General features: G+C 31.5%; 2 protein-coding genes across 2 annotated transcripts; one reads left to right on the forward strand and one right to left on the reverse strand.

The window, feature by feature from the left end:
• Nucleotides 1–2,566: 2,566 nt before the first annotated feature.
• On the reverse strand, nucleotides 2,567–5,824 carry LOC105168501 (SNARE associated Golgi protein family). Its single transcript, XM_011088605.3, has 2 exons — nucleotides 5,395–5,824; nucleotides 2,567–3,306 (listed from the first exon to the last, which is right to left on the reverse strand). The coding sequence occupies exons 1-2, from the start codon at nucleotides 5,724–5,726 to the stop codon at nucleotides 2,817–2,819; spliced, it is 822 nt and encodes a 273-aa protein (XP_011086907.3). The 5' UTR covers nucleotides 5,727–5,824; the 3' UTR covers nucleotides 2,567–2,816.
• A 5,651-nt stretch (nucleotides 5,825–11,475) lies between these two features.
• LOC105168502 (uncharacterized) lies at nucleotides 11,476–12,650 on the forward strand. The gene has a single exon (XM_011088606.3). The coding sequence runs from the start codon at nucleotides 11,881–11,883 to the stop codon at nucleotides 12,547–12,549; it is 669 nt and encodes a 222-aa protein (XP_011086908.1). The 5' UTR covers nucleotides 11,476–11,880; the 3' UTR covers nucleotides 12,550–12,650.
• The last annotated feature ends 5,127 nt before the right edge of the window (nucleotides 12,651–17,777 follow it).

Raw genomic sequence — 17,777 nt, forward strand, 5'->3', positions numbered from 1 at the left:
CAACATCATATCTTTTAATAATTCTTTTTAGATTTGTTTTTCTAAGGATGATTATAATATCAGCAATAATTTCTAAAATAAAAATTATTAGAATTATATTAAATTTTAAAGATACCCAATATAATAATTTGTCATTTTCTCAATTATAACCGTCAAATAGGGCATAATCATAAGAGGTCACAGCTGATATATATATATATAGTTCATATTGAACTGTAGTTACCATGAAATGATCAGTTCATCACTATTGTCCCCTTCTACACACTTCAAGAAAATAGAACATTAGCGCAAAAAATTAAATAAAAATTTATATTAAAATTACGACTAAATCTCAATTTACCCTCTTATGAAATAAAAGATACTCTTCAAAATACCTTTCTATAAATAATTATCTTCGTATGTTTTTTAAAATAATTTTAAAATCTCCATTACGTAAAAATGTATCACTCGAATTTAGTACTTCTTTTATTTTTTAATTGTATAACAATACGAATTATATTCTTTTTTTAAAATCTTTAGAATCTCATCGCACATAGATGAAAGGTTCAAATTCATTTCAATATATTCTGATTTATAATATAAAATATTATAATTTGAAAATGTATATAAATTTATACATTTTTATAAAATATAAACAAAAATAAATGTTATACCTATTTCAAGAATAAATATAAAATATATAAGTAAAAATAAGAATCCCCTTCCCCCACCATTGGCCGCCGCCACCACCTTGCCCTCGCCCTTCCCCCTCCCCTCCATCATGAACTGCCGCGTTGTCAGCGTCAGGATATTGAGACATGTTTTGTTCTTAGGCAAGTATTTGCATATGGTTTTTCTTAACATATCATAGGTTAATTCCATCTGACCTTCGTGTCAAAATATTAATAAATCAAAAAGTCTCTCCAAATAATGAAAAGAAGGATAAATGACATAAATTTTTTGTCTGGACTCACTTTAGTTCATCATCTTCATTTGCTGGTTTTATCATCCTAAAGTTAATTTGTATATGTTGTTTCCCAATATTGGTAAATAATGGAATGGGAGTTTTGATTTCACCCTTTGTGGATGGAACCGTAATTTGGGGATCTACTCCACATTCCAAAATCAGAAAAATGAGAATTTTGCATGTGATAGCTGCAGAGTTTAACACCTAATTTAAAGCTTGTACCTTCCTTTTCATGATTTTACTCTAAATTGCCTGTCTTCAGAGAGGGGAAAGCGGAAAGTCTACACATTGGATTATACTCATCATTTCTTGCTTCTGCATCTAACAACTCAACAAATTTTGGTAAGAATCCATTTTTGCTTGCCTCTTGGATATGGAGTCTTTCACATAAAATATTGGGATAATTACAATGCTCATCCACGAGGCTTTGGTATAATTGTACGTAAATTTTTTTTAGTTTGAAAAATTACATTTAGTACCATTGATGTTTGTTTTCGTCTAACAAATAAATTTATTTATTAATCAAAATTCATTGAATTTGCTAGTATTGATAAAAAAAAAATTGAATAAAATTTCATATCTGTCACCAATTGACTAATTAATAACTTATTGCGAGTCAAATAAATCTTTTCTAGCTAAATTATTCGTATAAAAGTGAAGATATATTTCCTCACATGCATTAGCGTGTGAAGATGCATAAGAGTAGTTTGATAAAAAAAAAAAAAAAACCTATTTGACTCATAATAAATCAGTAATAAATAAATTTTATTCATTTTCATTCAATTTTTTTGCTAATATCAACAAATTTAGTAAATTTTGACGAAAGATGAGAGCTATTATTAGATAAAATGAATGTCAGGATACTAGATACAATTCTTAAATCATAGAAAATTTACGTATAATTATACAAAATTTCAAAAGAGAACAATGTAATTATTTCTAAGATATTCTATGGATACTTTCTTTGTTTTCGTATTTGAAAAGGGCAGTTTTCAATGAGATCACGTTGGTTTAAGCCTTTTTTCATGTGGGATTTGACCATAAATTTCAGAAAATTATTTTATACCAATTTTTATATAAAAAATTATTGGAAATTGAGAATGAAAACAAAGTAATGGATTTGGGCCCAGGATAAATGAACCAAAATTCAGATTGTTATTGGATTGTAATCCCCCCAACCCCAATTGGGCGGAAACCCAGCACCTCACTTACTTAAATTCTTTATGGCAAATGTGGCAGGATTGTTGGGGAGCGACTCCCAAAACACAAGGACCTTTTATTTATAGAGGGGCCATGTTGCAGTTCTTTCAACTCCACATGAAACATCACAAATAAGCACAATCTGCCCACCATTCACCAATAAAAGCAGTGTGTGTACAAACACAACCCAGCACCTTACAAACACCCCTTAGGATGTCGGGCTCCCTTCCTCCAAAGACTAATAATGTCCCCAATCCCCAAATCTAAGTACTAAACTTGAATTAAACAAATTAGTCCTTATACCTTTTCAATTTCCACTACTCACTTAAAGACTATTCGCTGAAAACTTCTGCCAAGCAACTAAGCCCAGACAATGAACAATCCCTTCAGATATGCTACTCATTCCAGAAGCAATGAACATTGGGATCTAAGTGTACGATTGATAAAAGAAAAGGGATAAAACAGAAGAAGAATGTCCCACAGCTACATCGCCCGTTTCTTCGAACAATACACTTTTGAGTCTAATCTCCTATTGCCTCATTGTCCAGTACAGATTCATCGTGTATATGAAAATGTCATGGAAAGAGAGGCAGAAAATCATGACAATATAGAGAATGGTGATGAAAAAATTGACCATAACTCACAAGAAATTAGGAATTTCAGTTAATTTTTAGTTTTTCTTCCGCCCCTTGTTTCTTTTCCCACTTGACAGCTTTTGGGTTGGTTGCTTGGCATCAACGGGTTCATTTATGAGGCCATTTGAAGAATCATCAGAAAATGCGATATCAGTGGAATACTTTTTGATCCTCAGAGAGATAAGAATACTGGATGAGATCCCAAGAAGGGGAAAGACATATGACCAAACCTGAGATCTCTGGGAGCCAGATGCTGAAGCTACAGCAGCACTGGCAAGGCTGCCAATTGAAGTGTTTTGCAAGATCATTGGTAGGCAGCCAATTACTGTTGGAAGTAAGAAGTCCACAAGAAACCCAACATTTGTAGCAGCCAATGCATAATTTATGACGTAGGACGGTACAGGTGAGAAGCGAGCAAGCAGAACGAATTTCCAACCATCTCGCTCGACCCCCCTTGATAGCAGGTGAAAGTACTTATTTTTCTTCACCCATTGAGCAGCAGAGCCAGAACTTCTGAAGACAAGCCTGTCATAAAAACAGAAATGTAGTGAGATTGGTGGGAATTCTCGTCGCGCACATGCACCCACATAAGTAAGATAGATTTACAGAAGGGGCGACTTCAAGTAATGAGAAAAGGCATCAATTGGAGTAAAATATATTTTCAGCAGCCTCTGCTACTTAACTTTACGTTCTTATGTTCTTTCAATCTACTGAGGTAGAAGGTGTCACAGAAGAATCCACATGGGGAACCAGATAAAGTAAGGAAAACACAAAATAGAAAGCATGAGAAGACAGGCAAAGAGAAAAAAGATAATCTATTCCAAACAGCTGAAAAAGTAGAAAGCTAAGCACCAAAGTAATAATCTCACTTGGAAAAATACAACAGTGAAGGAAGAGAAAGATAGAACAAAGAGAACAGCAGTATCACTTGAAATTCATAAAACAAAAACCAGTAATCAGAAAGGAAATGACATGCTCCGCAAATAGTTAACAGTTAAGATGCTAAAGACCATAAAATATCCGAACTATCAATTTAACTGTAGACTAATTCCACAGAAATTATTATGAAGATAATAACAGAACATGCAATTCTAGGAGACAGAACAGTATGAAATTCATCTAAAGGAACTTGTTAAAGGGAAAATTGTAAATTTTGTCATGCTCTGTCCCACTAAAAGAGCGAGAAAATCAAACTTGGAGAGTTCAGGAAAAGTACATCTGATAAACAAGTGAAATCATAGCTTGATGTAAAGCCATTTATCAACTTCAAGTGAAATCTTGCGGATATATTAATTTCTTCCGTGTAAGCAGGAGACCATGGCTTACTAGGTTACCAAGAACGTAGGCTGATACTAACAAACTCTAGTTCCTGTTACTCAGTTCCGTAGGACTTGAATTCATAACTTCCTTGATTGATAAGGCCGAGCTTCTAGAAACTACAAATTTTACATTATTTCCCTTTCAAAAGTTGACCAAAGTGCTGAAGAAGTATCTTGGCACCAGGGCTCCTTGGTCAAGTAAGGGCACAACCAAATCCAAGCAGAGCATGTTCTCATTAATAAACTTCAACAGAAAGAGAATGCTAGTGGAAGTAAACAGTGAAGGAATGTAGAGAAGATAGTAACATATCAAGTTAAGAAATTCATTACTTTTTTCAAGGGTATAGCACATATGTTCCAAGTCATCAAATTCAATGAACACAGAAAAAGAAAGAGGCATTCTTCAAAGACTGGGATCAGCATGCACCAAACGAGTAGCAGTTATACAGTTGGTCGTGCTATCACTGGACAGCAAGGAACACAAATTGATGTGATACATTCTAACAGAGAGTATTTAGAGAAATTTTCTGTTCAATTATGTGATATTTTGGTTACCTCCCAATAACCATAAACTCTTCTGTAACTGTTTGTATACATCTTAAACCTCAGGTTCAAGTAAAAGTTGTATGTTATCATTTCCTAACAAGTTTGTGAATGATCCTTGCAAATTGAACATCATTAGAAAAGAAGTCCTAGCCTACAAATAAGATCAAATGACGCTTATCCTTATGATCAAATGTAAATCATCGGCTTCTCTCAAACATAGCAAGTGGATATTCTGTGTACTGCTCTGTTGCAAGATTAGACAGATAACATAACATCAATGATAATAGAACGGTAGTAGAATAGCAACATAACTTGCGGGATTTCCATAATCGAACAACTCTCAAACTCACGAGTCAAGTTTAAATCCAAGAACTGCCACAAATGGTGCAGAAAAGACTAGCCGGTGGGATTGGATACTTGAAATATACTGGTGAATTTGTTCACAGCTAATACGCAAAAGGAAACTACTTTTCTTTCCTCAGATTTTTATTAAATGTTCTGAAAGGGCTGAAGGGCCGATTAACCACAAGAACACCAACTAGCCAAACTTAGCTGTTTTGGTCAATTTGAAGATCATTTACAATTTTTCAGCACCTAAAAGTTCCAGGAAAGGAAAAGCAAATCCATAACTTATAGCAATCGGAACAGAGATTTTAAATTTTGTCAAGTACTAAAAGACTGATGAAAATAAATAAAGCCCACAAAAATAAATTCGAATTATATTGGTGAAAAGAGATAGGGGAGTTGCCTGCCGATCCAGAAGGAGAGGGAGGCTCCGAGGACCTTGGCCGAGAAGACACACAAGAGGGCCGGCAAGAATCCAAAGAGCAGAGAAGCGCCGGCCTCAAAGAAAACGGCGTACGGCAAGCACAGCGCAAGAGTGATTGTGTGGACTGCGACGTAGGCGGGAATCGCCCAAAACCCCAAACGATCGGACATCCCTCTCAGCCACTGCATCACGTCGGAGTTCTTCCCATTATCCCATCCAAGTTGCTTCCCCAGTTGGTTCCTCATAATCACCGCTCCGGCCAATGCAACCACCGCCACCGCTGCCGCCCACCGGCTGCCCGCCATTCCCATTGTCCTGCTTCCCTCTTCTAGTCTTGTTCCGATCAGTGCGCGATTGTGCGTGTTGGAGTGCAGTGCCGTGTATCCCTGGCGGAGCCAATGAGGATTTTTCATTCGTTTTCAATGGGGAAATTGTGCTACAGACCCTCTAATTATGAAATATTTCTATATAGCCCCTAAAGTTATCACGAAACAACTCCCTTCCGTTATTTGCCCGTTAAAAGTTCCGTTAGTAAATAATAATTAAAAGAGATATACACAGATTTCTCATGTGAAAATCAAAATAGAAAAAAAAAATAGTTACATGTTAAAGGACTAATTACACTTAAACTCCCTCTAAAATTATAACTTTTCTACAAAAAATAGATATTAAAGTTGCACCCTTTACGAGAATTTTCTGTTTACAACTATAATTATTTTGTTAAAATTTGAACAAAAAATGCTGGCATCCTATATAAATTTTCAATTTTAATTTCCATTCAATGCTCTGTATAATTTATTGATAAAATTATCTTTTTATACTTGTAAGAAGGTAAATGTAATATATATTGATGCGTGCCTTGATCCAATTGCACACAAGAATGGAAGGATCTTTCAAAAAATTCTAAGATTAATGGTGACTAACCTGCAAAATAAAGATTAACACTTTGATGCTTAAGTCAGTAAGAGTTTACTAAAAAAATAAACGGAAAACTTGAACTAAAGTGAGAATAATGACTAAAAGTAATATTGAAGTGATGAAAATCGTGTGCAGTGTAAAAAATATGCTGAAAATAGTCTAAAACCAAGAGAGGGAGAGTGTGACTGTGATAACTTGTGTTACCAAAATGACTGTACAATGCTTCAATTTATAGAAGTTCGTAGAGCAGGATCTGGAAGGAAGTTGGGGTGAATCCAATACCGTTGGATAGTTGAACATGTTAGCTACACAACATAAAAAGAATTTTAGGATTTGGAGTTATATAGACAAAGATATGACTATTTGATCGAGTCTTGCCGACTTTGTCTGAGTATACCGAGTATTAGTTACTTACTGACTAAAGAGTTAATTTCAGCTTAGTCTCTTGGTGTTAATCAAGATTTTGTACAATAACGTGATTTAAGGTGTCAACAACCTGTATGATATATCATCCCTGCTATATGATGACTCGACGTGCTATATTGGACTCATTTGTTGGGTATGCTAGGTTAGCAGGGCCAATGCGAGTTCTAGCTTTGCTACCTTGCTCGTGGGTCAGTAGGTTTTAACTTATTGGACTGCCTCGATGAGGGGTCACTACCTTATCTTTGGGCTTTGAGGAAAAATATTGAAAATATAGTGGGCGATGAATGAAAAAATTAGTCATATTATCAATGATTATACAGATTGCTGAATAAGGTGGAAAATTAAAATTTTATATATATATATACATTTTGTTTGGTTGAGGTTAACTTTTTTGTCCAAAATCATAACGAGATGTGGTATAGTTATAAATGAAGAATTTGCAGAAGAAGTGTAAGTATAGTTTCAAAAACTTTTGACAAAAGTATAATTTTATATTTTTATAGCATAATTGCGTATGATTAACCCTAAATTAAATAAACTAATTTAACATAAGAGTTTGGAGCACAAATTTCTAATATAATTCTCTGATTTTTATATCAAACAACAAGACATCCATTGTAACAAACTGGAATTTAAAAGTTTATAAATTCAACCAAACATCCATTGAACAAACTCTTAAGAATTTGAAGAGAATGAAATCTTTGGAGTTTCTAACATATTGAAATAGGATTTCACTTGAATTTTCGACGTTGAAATGCATAAAATTCTAAATCATGATTTGAATTTTTTAATTGGTGGAAATTGGAAAGTTTTATAATGCTTTATTTTTTGTTTGTACTATATAATTTTCCATATCATATATAGACTTTAATAAATATTGATCCCACATTTTATAATTGTAAACAAAATTGAATTGGTCGAACGATTTATTATTTTAGCTCGGTTGAGTTACTATTGAGTTGAAAAATTACAACCACTTCTTTTAAGATTTTGCATAATTATAAATATCTCTTTGTTATTTGAAAAATTATAAATATTCTCTAATTTTAAAGTCCATCTAACTACAAACACATTCCATTAGTATACGTAAGATTTCCATTCAATTTTGATGGTAAACTTGACCAAAAGAACCTCTTTTTTTATAAATTATAATTTTATATATATTTTATAATTTTCAAATATTTTTATAAACTAATATTTCCTATAAAATATTTATTTTATTCACCCTCAATTTTTTTTATATATTTTTTCAAATACTTTTTTTAAATAAATCAACAAGAGCAAAATGGTAATATCCACTTCATCGTTTAGGAGTTACATAATTATTTTTCATTTGAAGGAGATACTTGCAATATTTCAAAGTATTCATAATTATGTAACCTCAAGAAATCTAGTTGTAATTTACCCCATATCTTATTGATTTTGTTAATAACCGAATCGATTTTGAACCTATGTTTAAAATTTTATCAAATAATAAAAGTTTAAATTCAATTTATTAAAGTAAAAAATTAAATTGAAATGAATTTTTATTGAATGATTTTAAATTAAATTTTGAATAATTTAGGGTAAATTACAACCGCCTTCTATAAGGATTGATATAATTATAAATAACTCATCATTGTTTGTAAATTACAAATTCTTCTAATTTTAATTCCTCTCGAACAATCAACTAATTCTATTAGCCTCCATCAGGTCTCGATCCAATTTGAATTATTACCAAAATGCCTTTTGAAATATGAATTATAATTTTATTATATATTTTAAAAAAATTAAAATATTTTTACGAACTATTACGTCTTATGAATTACTTATTTTAACCACTCATAATTTTTTTAAATATTTTTAAAAATTAATTCTAATTTAATAGGGCACTTATAATCTTATAAATAATTGGATATTCGTAATTATATTAAATTTTGAAATGGACAAATGTAATATATCCAATAATTTAATGAATATTTCAGTTGTAAACTTCTAGTAGCTGCACGTTTCTTGGCTGTTTAATTTTTCCGGAGTCGGCAAATAAACAAACTCGGCCTAACTTCTTGGCCCTACCCTACTGCCTTTACCTGTAGGCGCTGGACTTTAGCTTCTATCTCCACCTCACATACATTAAATGTGAAATTTGAAATTGAATTTGATTTGAAATTTTGAACTCGATTTTAATGTCTAGAGTCAATGTAGATATAAAAAACTTATACCAACTGCATATTAACATGTGTAATAAAATTTTTATTTTTTATTAATTTTATATTTTTATTTATAAAATTAGATAAAAAGTATTTACGATAAATTAAATAAGATATTGTGATAGATAAGGTTGACATTTTTAAGATAGTTCAAAACAAATTTTGCCGACCTGTGGTTTTGTTACTTGGGATATCCTCTTTTCAAGTTGTAGTTTCAATCCAAATCAACTTCATAAATCAAGCTTAACCAATTTTGTACTGACATGAAGCAACAAACCTAACCAGTCTAATATTATTGTTAGCTTCTCGGTGAGATAATAATTAATTCAGGTTGAAGTTCAGCGCATTCATGGCCTATTCAGCCCGGCAGTCATGTTTGCCACATTCTACACTTCAGATGACATGTCACTGACAAGTGCATGCCAACAGGGATAAACATGAAAATTGTAGCCCGTTGGATAAAGATGCTAGGTTAGAACTTTTCCTATTTTTAGCTATTTCTTTGTTGATGTGGGAGATTCTGAATCTGTTGTTGTAGGCTATGGATGACGCGACATATAGCTGGACCAACCATATTACGAGAAAGTAGACATACCAAGAAATCTAGAGATATCTTAACCACCCTTAACAACCTCCCTATTTTTCTCATCCTGGTTCTATAAATAGGAGATTGGGTAAGTCAACAGAGTCGACTCATTTTTAACTCATTTTTAACTTATTTTCAACTAGCATTCCAACTTTACTTCAACCCCAACACACGAATTTCTATGTAATATTCACTCTCATTAGTTTATTTCACATGGGCTCGTCCGTTTTTAATCTTACTTAGTATTTTTTCTCTAGTTTTTTAAATTTTTTTACTGATTTAAGTATTAGAGTGTTTAGTTTCTGTTTTTTATATTAATCTTTTGATATTTTTAAAATACTCAGACAATTTTTTAAAATAAGATAATGCTATTCGAACATGGTGTAGAAATATTGAGTTTAAGACGTGAAAATGGCTAACTTAAACAACGAATGCGGCAATGATTCTTTTGAGGGTAACATCGGTCTCCGTACCAGAGTAGAGGTTGCTGGGCCACATAGGGGAACAAGTTCATAGACATTTTATTGCAATGTGTAAGAAAAACAGTTAAGTTTGTTGTTATGAGCATCAGTCTAAAAAAATTATCAAATGATCTAAATGTTTCATTTATTGACAATAGAAATAATTGAAACTGAGCAATCAGTATCAGTATCATTCATTTTAACATCAAACATCTACTTGGTTGTGACTATAATACAAATGGCGTGTATGCAAAAATTGCAAGAATTTTCCTTACAATGGATACAAATCTCGGTTCCAGTTCTTTGATTCCTTTGAACAATATGTTCCATTGACTTAACTTGACAACTTCAAAGGCCTTTGATCTCCTCCTTAATTGATTTGATTTTCATAATGCAATCTCAGTGTTTTTCAACATAATTTCATGCTATAAATTTAAAAATATTGACTACGATTTGAAGATTTTTTTTTTGGAATCAACACCTCAAAATCTTCCTCCGAAATTTACTCATTTCAAAATTAGCAATATAATCACAAATTAAACTTTAGTATATTATTATTTCAGCAACTTGTCTTTGTCTTGAACACCGTAGATCTATATTTTTTTAATTATTAATTTTATATCATATATATTTTTATATATATTCACTTATATTGTTTAAATATTAACCATGGATTAAAATAAATCAAAATTTGGGCCGTAGATTTACTAGTTCAATTTGAATTTTAGATTCAAGTCAGATCCAATGGTTATTAAATAAGGCTATAAATATAATTTTATAATTAAAAATAAAAAAAAATCGTGAATTACACAAACTCGTGTGAGAGGTGAAATTGCTCTATTTTTCTTTTCATATGGGGTAATTTATTTTTTTTTTTTCCACAAAAAGATAATTTGCCCATTTCGCATAATATAGGGAAGTAATTTGCATTTAACCCTTAAAAAATATAATCTAGAAAAGTTCGAACTAGGCGGGTAGCCATCAATTCTAACAAAATGAACAAACACAAAAGATAAACCACAAATGCATCAACCACATAAATACAACTTTCAAGATCGCACTGCACTAGAACACCAAAATACAGTAAAGCTCACATAGACTAAAAAAAAAAAAAAATAGCCTTGAGTACATAAGTAATATAATATTATCACATACGTTAAATATAATATTATTCCACGAGCACATCTTCAACATGTTCGCTGGTGAGTAGGACATGTTAGCCAATGCTCCGCCATATCAGACAAGCATTCGCGCGCGCGCACACATAATAAATCATAAATCAAAAATCTTTATGAGATTAAAAAAAAAAAAGGTGGAACACAAGAAAATAAAAGTAGGAGAAAAGATAAAAATATTATTGTGCTATTAAGTATAGAAAAAGCTATAAAAACAAATTGAGTTGCAAAACAATGGCATAGCACATAAAAAAGAAACCCACATGAGTGGACCAAAGCGATACTGTAACAACCAACTTCTAGACTATAAGTTATGAAGAATTTGTGTGGGCGGGAATGCAAATTGAAGTGAAGCAAAGAGAATCTTGGTAAGGAGGGCCCAGAAATGGGGCCTTCAACACAACCAAAAAAACAAAAACTACTATTAGTCAAAGTAAAGCCTCTCTTTTTGAACTTAGAACAATTCTTTAACTTATTATTATTACTAGAACTAGAACAACCTCATCCTTTCTTTATCATTGACCGTACGACTACACCCCCACACTCCTTTTCTCATTATTAATATTATTAATTAATACCAACCTCTCTCATTTCTTATACATTATCTACTACTTACAATTCTTCTTACATGTAATCTTTCTCCATATCTATGTTTTTTTCCTCTCTCTCTCTCATTCTATACATATTACCTGTTTCTTGAATTCAAGTTGATGAGATTGATGGGAATGAGCAGCAAGATTAATCAGATGATGACGGCCCCGTTTCCTCGCTGCTTCCACCGCATCTCCTGCGTGCATATCCCGCCGGAGGATGACACCAATGGCGCCCGCCGCCGCCCCAAAGCGGCCATAATCAAGCTTGTAAAGTCCGACGGCGGGGTCAAGATCTACGACCGACCCATCAAAGCTTGGGAGCTAATGGAGGAGTTCCCGAAGCACATGGTCTGCCGCTCCGACTGCTTCTACATCGGCCAGAAAACCCCCGCCCTCTCCCACCACGACCGCCTCCAGCCGGGCCACAACTACTTCCTCCTCCCGGCCAATTTCTTCCAGTCCGCCCTCTCATTCACCACCTTCATCCGGTGCCGATCCGCTTTCGCGGGGCGGCCGCCGTTCGAGGTGGAGAAAACCCCGTCGGGAAGCCTGAGAATCAAGGTCACCGATGAGATGATCGTCCAACACCAAGAAGAAGAAGAAGTAGAGGCGGCGGCGGCCCAGAAAATAATCAGAGTATGCAGCACCCCACAGCTTCGGAAAGAGTACGAGCAGCTGGTGGGGCGGCGCCACCACTGGAAACCGAAGCTCGACACCATCGCAGAAAAGAAGAGCAGCCACCAGAAGAAGAAAACCAGGAAGAAGAAATCAGCAGCAGCACTGTAACATACATGATTGGATGTTAATTGTAGGCAGATTTTTTAGGGTTCGGATTCGATCAATCCATACTTCAGTAATTATATACAAGTCAAAAAAATTTCTCATCAGCAATTTTAGTAAATTATATTCTGCAACAATCTTATGGATCCACGGATTTGTTCTTCGTACACCAGTTCAAACATCATGTTTAGATTGGTCGTCCACCTATTTTTAGGAAAAAACTAATTGATTTTTGATGAACTAGTCTTGGTGACACAGTATTTCTGTGTGCATATAATAAATAATTTTTTAATCTTTAAAATTTAAAATATGTAAACAAACACAACTTAAAACAATAAAATCAGGGTATTGTCAAAGACAACAAAAAAATTGATACAGTGATATCACAAATCATAATTTTTGAGTTCAAAATATTTTTTCTTTTTATATGAACATAGATACATAAGTGATTGAAAAAGTTAGAGGGATAGAAACAATTAAAAAGGAGAATTATTTTATTCAAATTATATCTAAAACAGTCCAATGAATCATACAATAAAAATAACATGTTTATTACATAATTTACTATTCTTATTAACAAAATCAATTTGATAATAAATATATTATGTTTATTTTATAATTAATTTAAATGTGTAGTATAGTTTTTGGAGGGAGAGTGGGAGGGGGAGAGGGACGTGTGGTGGTGGAAGTGAGCTGGGAAAGAAAAAGAACAAAATAGGAGTCAAATGGAGTCAGCTTCCCCATCCCCCATTCAAATCCACTAATTAAAGGATCAAGCCTCCGACCAATTTTTTTTCCCACGTGCGCTGTCATTCACAGACCTCTCTCTATCTCTGTCTGTCTCTTTGCCCCTGCCCACCAATTATATATTGGTTACAGTAGATTAGGTTTGATATGCTGTCCAATCTGGCTTAGTGAATTATTTGCTTATTTTTCAACTAGTTCAAGATTAATTGAGCTAGCACGATATGGGTTTGGATTTTCGACTTTTTAGAATCCGCCTAATGGAATGTGGATTCTAGTTTTGGTCAGGCTATGTGGTGAATTTGTTTTTTTACTTCCAAAAATCTCAAAAAAAAAAAAAAAATGAAATTGCATTGCCAACATCCGAAATGTCCCTGGAATTTTATATAACTTTAGATATGTCGACAGTAGTGTAATTAATGTCTTACATCATTCATTCTCCGGAAAACCTTTGTATTGTCCTATTTTCAATGCTCGTCTTATCCGATTTTTACAAAAGCCGCCCACGAAACATTTAACCCTCACTTAGAGAAGACGAAGGCCAAGAAAAGCCAAACTCTGTCCAGCAATGACTCGATCAGCTTTCAGTTTCCAACGCTGATCGATACGTTATTTTGTAGAATTTGGTTCTCTTTTTATGTACTAATTCGCTATTAATAAGAAGTACCGAAAATGGATTATCAACCTTTTTAAAGTCATAGAGGAATAAAAAAAGACAACTTATATCACAACGATTTACAAAATTAAAAATATACCATAGTGTTTGGATTTGTGTTTTGAGTGTTTTGGAGATAAAGAGAGAAAAAAAAAATAAATGTGTGTTGGAGATAAATAGTATGTTTGGATTTGTGATTTGAGATAATTTAAAATATTTTAAAATAAATGGTGTATGTTTGTATTGGGATTTGGGAGACAGAAATCACTATTTATTATCAAATCATATCTCTTATATATACTTTTATATATAAATATTGTATGTTTGATGTTGTATTTTTTCTAGACAAAAATTACTGTTTATTGTCAAATCATGTCCTTTTTATATTATATATATACATATATTATGTATGTATTATATATAGAAAGTTGAAAAATAAAATAAGACACACAAATAAGGTGCAGAAAAAAAAGCAAAAATTAAGTATATTTTATCTTGTCTCGAAAAATGCCTAAACATAAAACAAAAAATAGAGTATATCTTTTGTTGAAAAATTAAAAATGAAAATATAAACAAATAGGTTGTTTAACGTATTCCACCGGGCTCTTATGAAGGCCCAATGTAGTCCTGGCCCACTAAGCTCAACCACAAGAATCCAGCCCAAGAACAAAACAATGGGCTTATGTCACCTTCACTATTTGTAGCCCGGCCCACTAAAATTGATTGCTACCGTTTTTTGTCCACTATTGTTATATTCAATTTGTGCAAAATATAAAAAATAATAATTATACATTTTATTAAAATTATATATTTGTGACAAAACAAGAAAGGTTTCTCACGCTTTATTAATAGTATAGATACATCCAAAATTTGTATCATCACTTTTTTATTAGTGGAGAAACGGTTAGTTGATTTATGGGATTTTCAGAGTAGGGGTGCAAGTTGAGTCGGGCCTGTTCGAGAACTTCGCAAATTGGCTAGATTTGGAGCTCGGTTTAAGCTCTATTGTTTGTTTTCACTATTTTTTAAAAAATATTTATATATATGTATTTATAATTTATTTTTAAGTTCTTTTGAATATTTTCTATATGTTCAATATTACATCAAATTTATATTCAATATTCATTATATATTAGAATTATTAATTACTATCCGACCTTTTAATTTTCTATAATAATACAATATAGTATTTTTATTTATGTTATTTATTATCTATATAAAAATAAGCTTAATCAATGATTTAATAAATTTTGATAATTCTTTTATAAAATAATTACTTGATGTATTCGATATGAAATTTTTATTTTCATATTTTAATATCAAATTGTAATTTCTTCTACTTTTATAAATTAAGAATTTTCAACAATTAACTTATATTTTTTATGTTTATATGTGAGTATGTATTTATACCAAGATAGATAATATGTAATCTATTTTACTAATTATAAATTTATGTTAAAATTTGATAATTTTCATGAATTAATCTAAAGATAATAATAATTAATAATGATAGTTGGATAATTTTATGTATTTTTTATATATATATATCAAAAATTAGATCAACCACTGCTTGGTTTTAAAAGTTCTCGTTTTTATTTTTGTATAACTAAAAAATATAAAAATTTAAATTACCATCACAATATTTTAAAATATATTTTCATGACCATTCTCATATTACTTTTAGAAAATAACTTATGCATTTATTAAAATTCATATATTATATAATTCAATTAAAAAAATTATCTGGAAAAATATATTTTTTTCAGTTCGATAAATATATAATTATACAAAATTATGCAAAGATAATAGTAAAAGTATTTTTTTTTTTCTATACTGTCACTAATTATGTTATTCCTAAACTAACATTAGATATATAATATTTACTAATATTAGATATATAATAAAAATATTATGAAGTCATATATTCAATTAGGGAGTCTCATGACTTTGCTTTTATTTATTTATTCACATGTTGCACTTTATATTTTCTATTATCCAGAACTCTAGATGTTGAATCGATTGTACCTTATTGTAATAGTGAGATTTTGTTAAGAAAAAAAAAAAAAGGAAGAAGAAAGAAAGAAAAAGCGCTCAAGCACATGAGCTCCTTCGGAAGCTCAAGCTTCGCTCCTGAGCAACGAGCTACTCGAGTTCGATATAGGGAGCTCAGACTCGAGCTTGAGTCGAAAATATTATCTGATCTCGATTTATTTGCACACCTAATTTGAATAAGTTTATAAGTTTTAAAAAGTATTTTATAAGGAATTGAAAATTATTTGATAAAATTTTCAAAGAGCTTATAAAATTAAAAAAAAAAATAAATGCTTATGAATTATGATACGAGCTTCTTTAGAAAAGTAAGGAGTTCTTAATTTTATTTTATTTTTTTAAAAAATAACTAACTCCATTAGATCTAGTCATATGAATTAAAAATTGCTATTTATTTAATATTTTATAAGCTCTATAATTTTATATTATTTAAACACTTCACTACCTTATTTTTTTTAGATAATATTAATATTTTATAAGCTCAAAAATACCTTATATCATACGATATAGGAGTTCATAAGATATTTAAATAATTTTAACCAAACATCCTTTTAAGTTTAATAATGGATGTTGATAGATTGGTTATTCATTTTTAAGCCAAAAATAAATGTCTGGCCAAATTAAGATAAAATCAGTAAGCCTCAACCCACAAACTCTAAAGAGCCAAGATCACTTCCAAACTAGTAAAAACCTGTTGACGAGACCGAGCTAGTATAGATCTAATTTTAATTTACTGGTGGTTCAACCAATTCAACTGACACATCAATAATGCTCTACAACTTAGATAACATTCAACCTAAAGACACGTCAATGGAAGATAAACACACCAGCTAGAACTTACTAGATAAAACTAATAAGTAACTACTTCCCCCAAAATAGGTTACTTCTTTATTGATGGGGTATGTCATGTTCCTACTCACGTATGACACAAATAATGTGGTGTACAACTCTATCAATCATATTTTGTGAAAATAGAATTTTCAAACAATCGAGATATATTTAAATCATACTTAACCTTCTTCCAATTTCTCTCACCCGACTCCTATAAATAGGAATTTAGGTAGATTGAGAAAGATAAGTTACTTTTATTCATCATTTTGACTCTTTACACAAACCTTCGCTTAGTATCAACTTGCTACACTCATGATTACTCTGTGAAGCTCATTATTTCCGCAAAATTTTATACATTCCTCACTTGCTTCATCACTAAGCCTCTTGATTCTTATATTTAATAAGGGGAAAGATGCAAGCACCCCCTTGTGATTTGCAAATGAACAAATTAACCCCTTATGAAAAAATAAATAGCGATTTACCTTCTTATATTTTTTAAAATACAACAATTTACCCCCTTATTATATTTTTTTCATAATGGGGTAATGTGCTCATTTTCAATATCATAGAGGATAAATTGCTATTCACCCATTTAATAAGTATTCTTGCTTTATAGTTCACTACTGATTTCAATATTAAAATCATAACCCTTAATTTGCAAATTAATCTTAAAATACAATAAATTAAATAATATCATATGATATTTCTGCACCCGAATAATCGTTAGATATGACAAATTAATTTAAAAATTTAGCTAGCCACTTTATTGAGGAGTTGTTCTCCAAAACAGAATGAAGAGTAAATCCACCAAATAAATGAATACTAGGGATTATGCTAAGATGCCACATCCTATTTTGGGGCAAAGTAAGTTTTTAGAGGTGGAAAATATGAAGACTAAGTATTTTGAGGGTGTAAGTGAAATTATCTTAAAGTTATTTAAGACAAGAATCTTGCC

The sequence above is a fragment of the Sesamum indicum genome, linkage group LG8, assembly GCF_026168435.1.
Source record: "Sesamum indicum cultivar Baizhima isolate 11 linkage group LG8, ASM2616843v1, whole genome shotgun sequence".
Taxonomy (NCBI): domain Eukaryota; kingdom Viridiplantae; phylum Streptophyta; class Magnoliopsida; order Lamiales; family Pedaliaceae; genus Sesamum; species Sesamum indicum.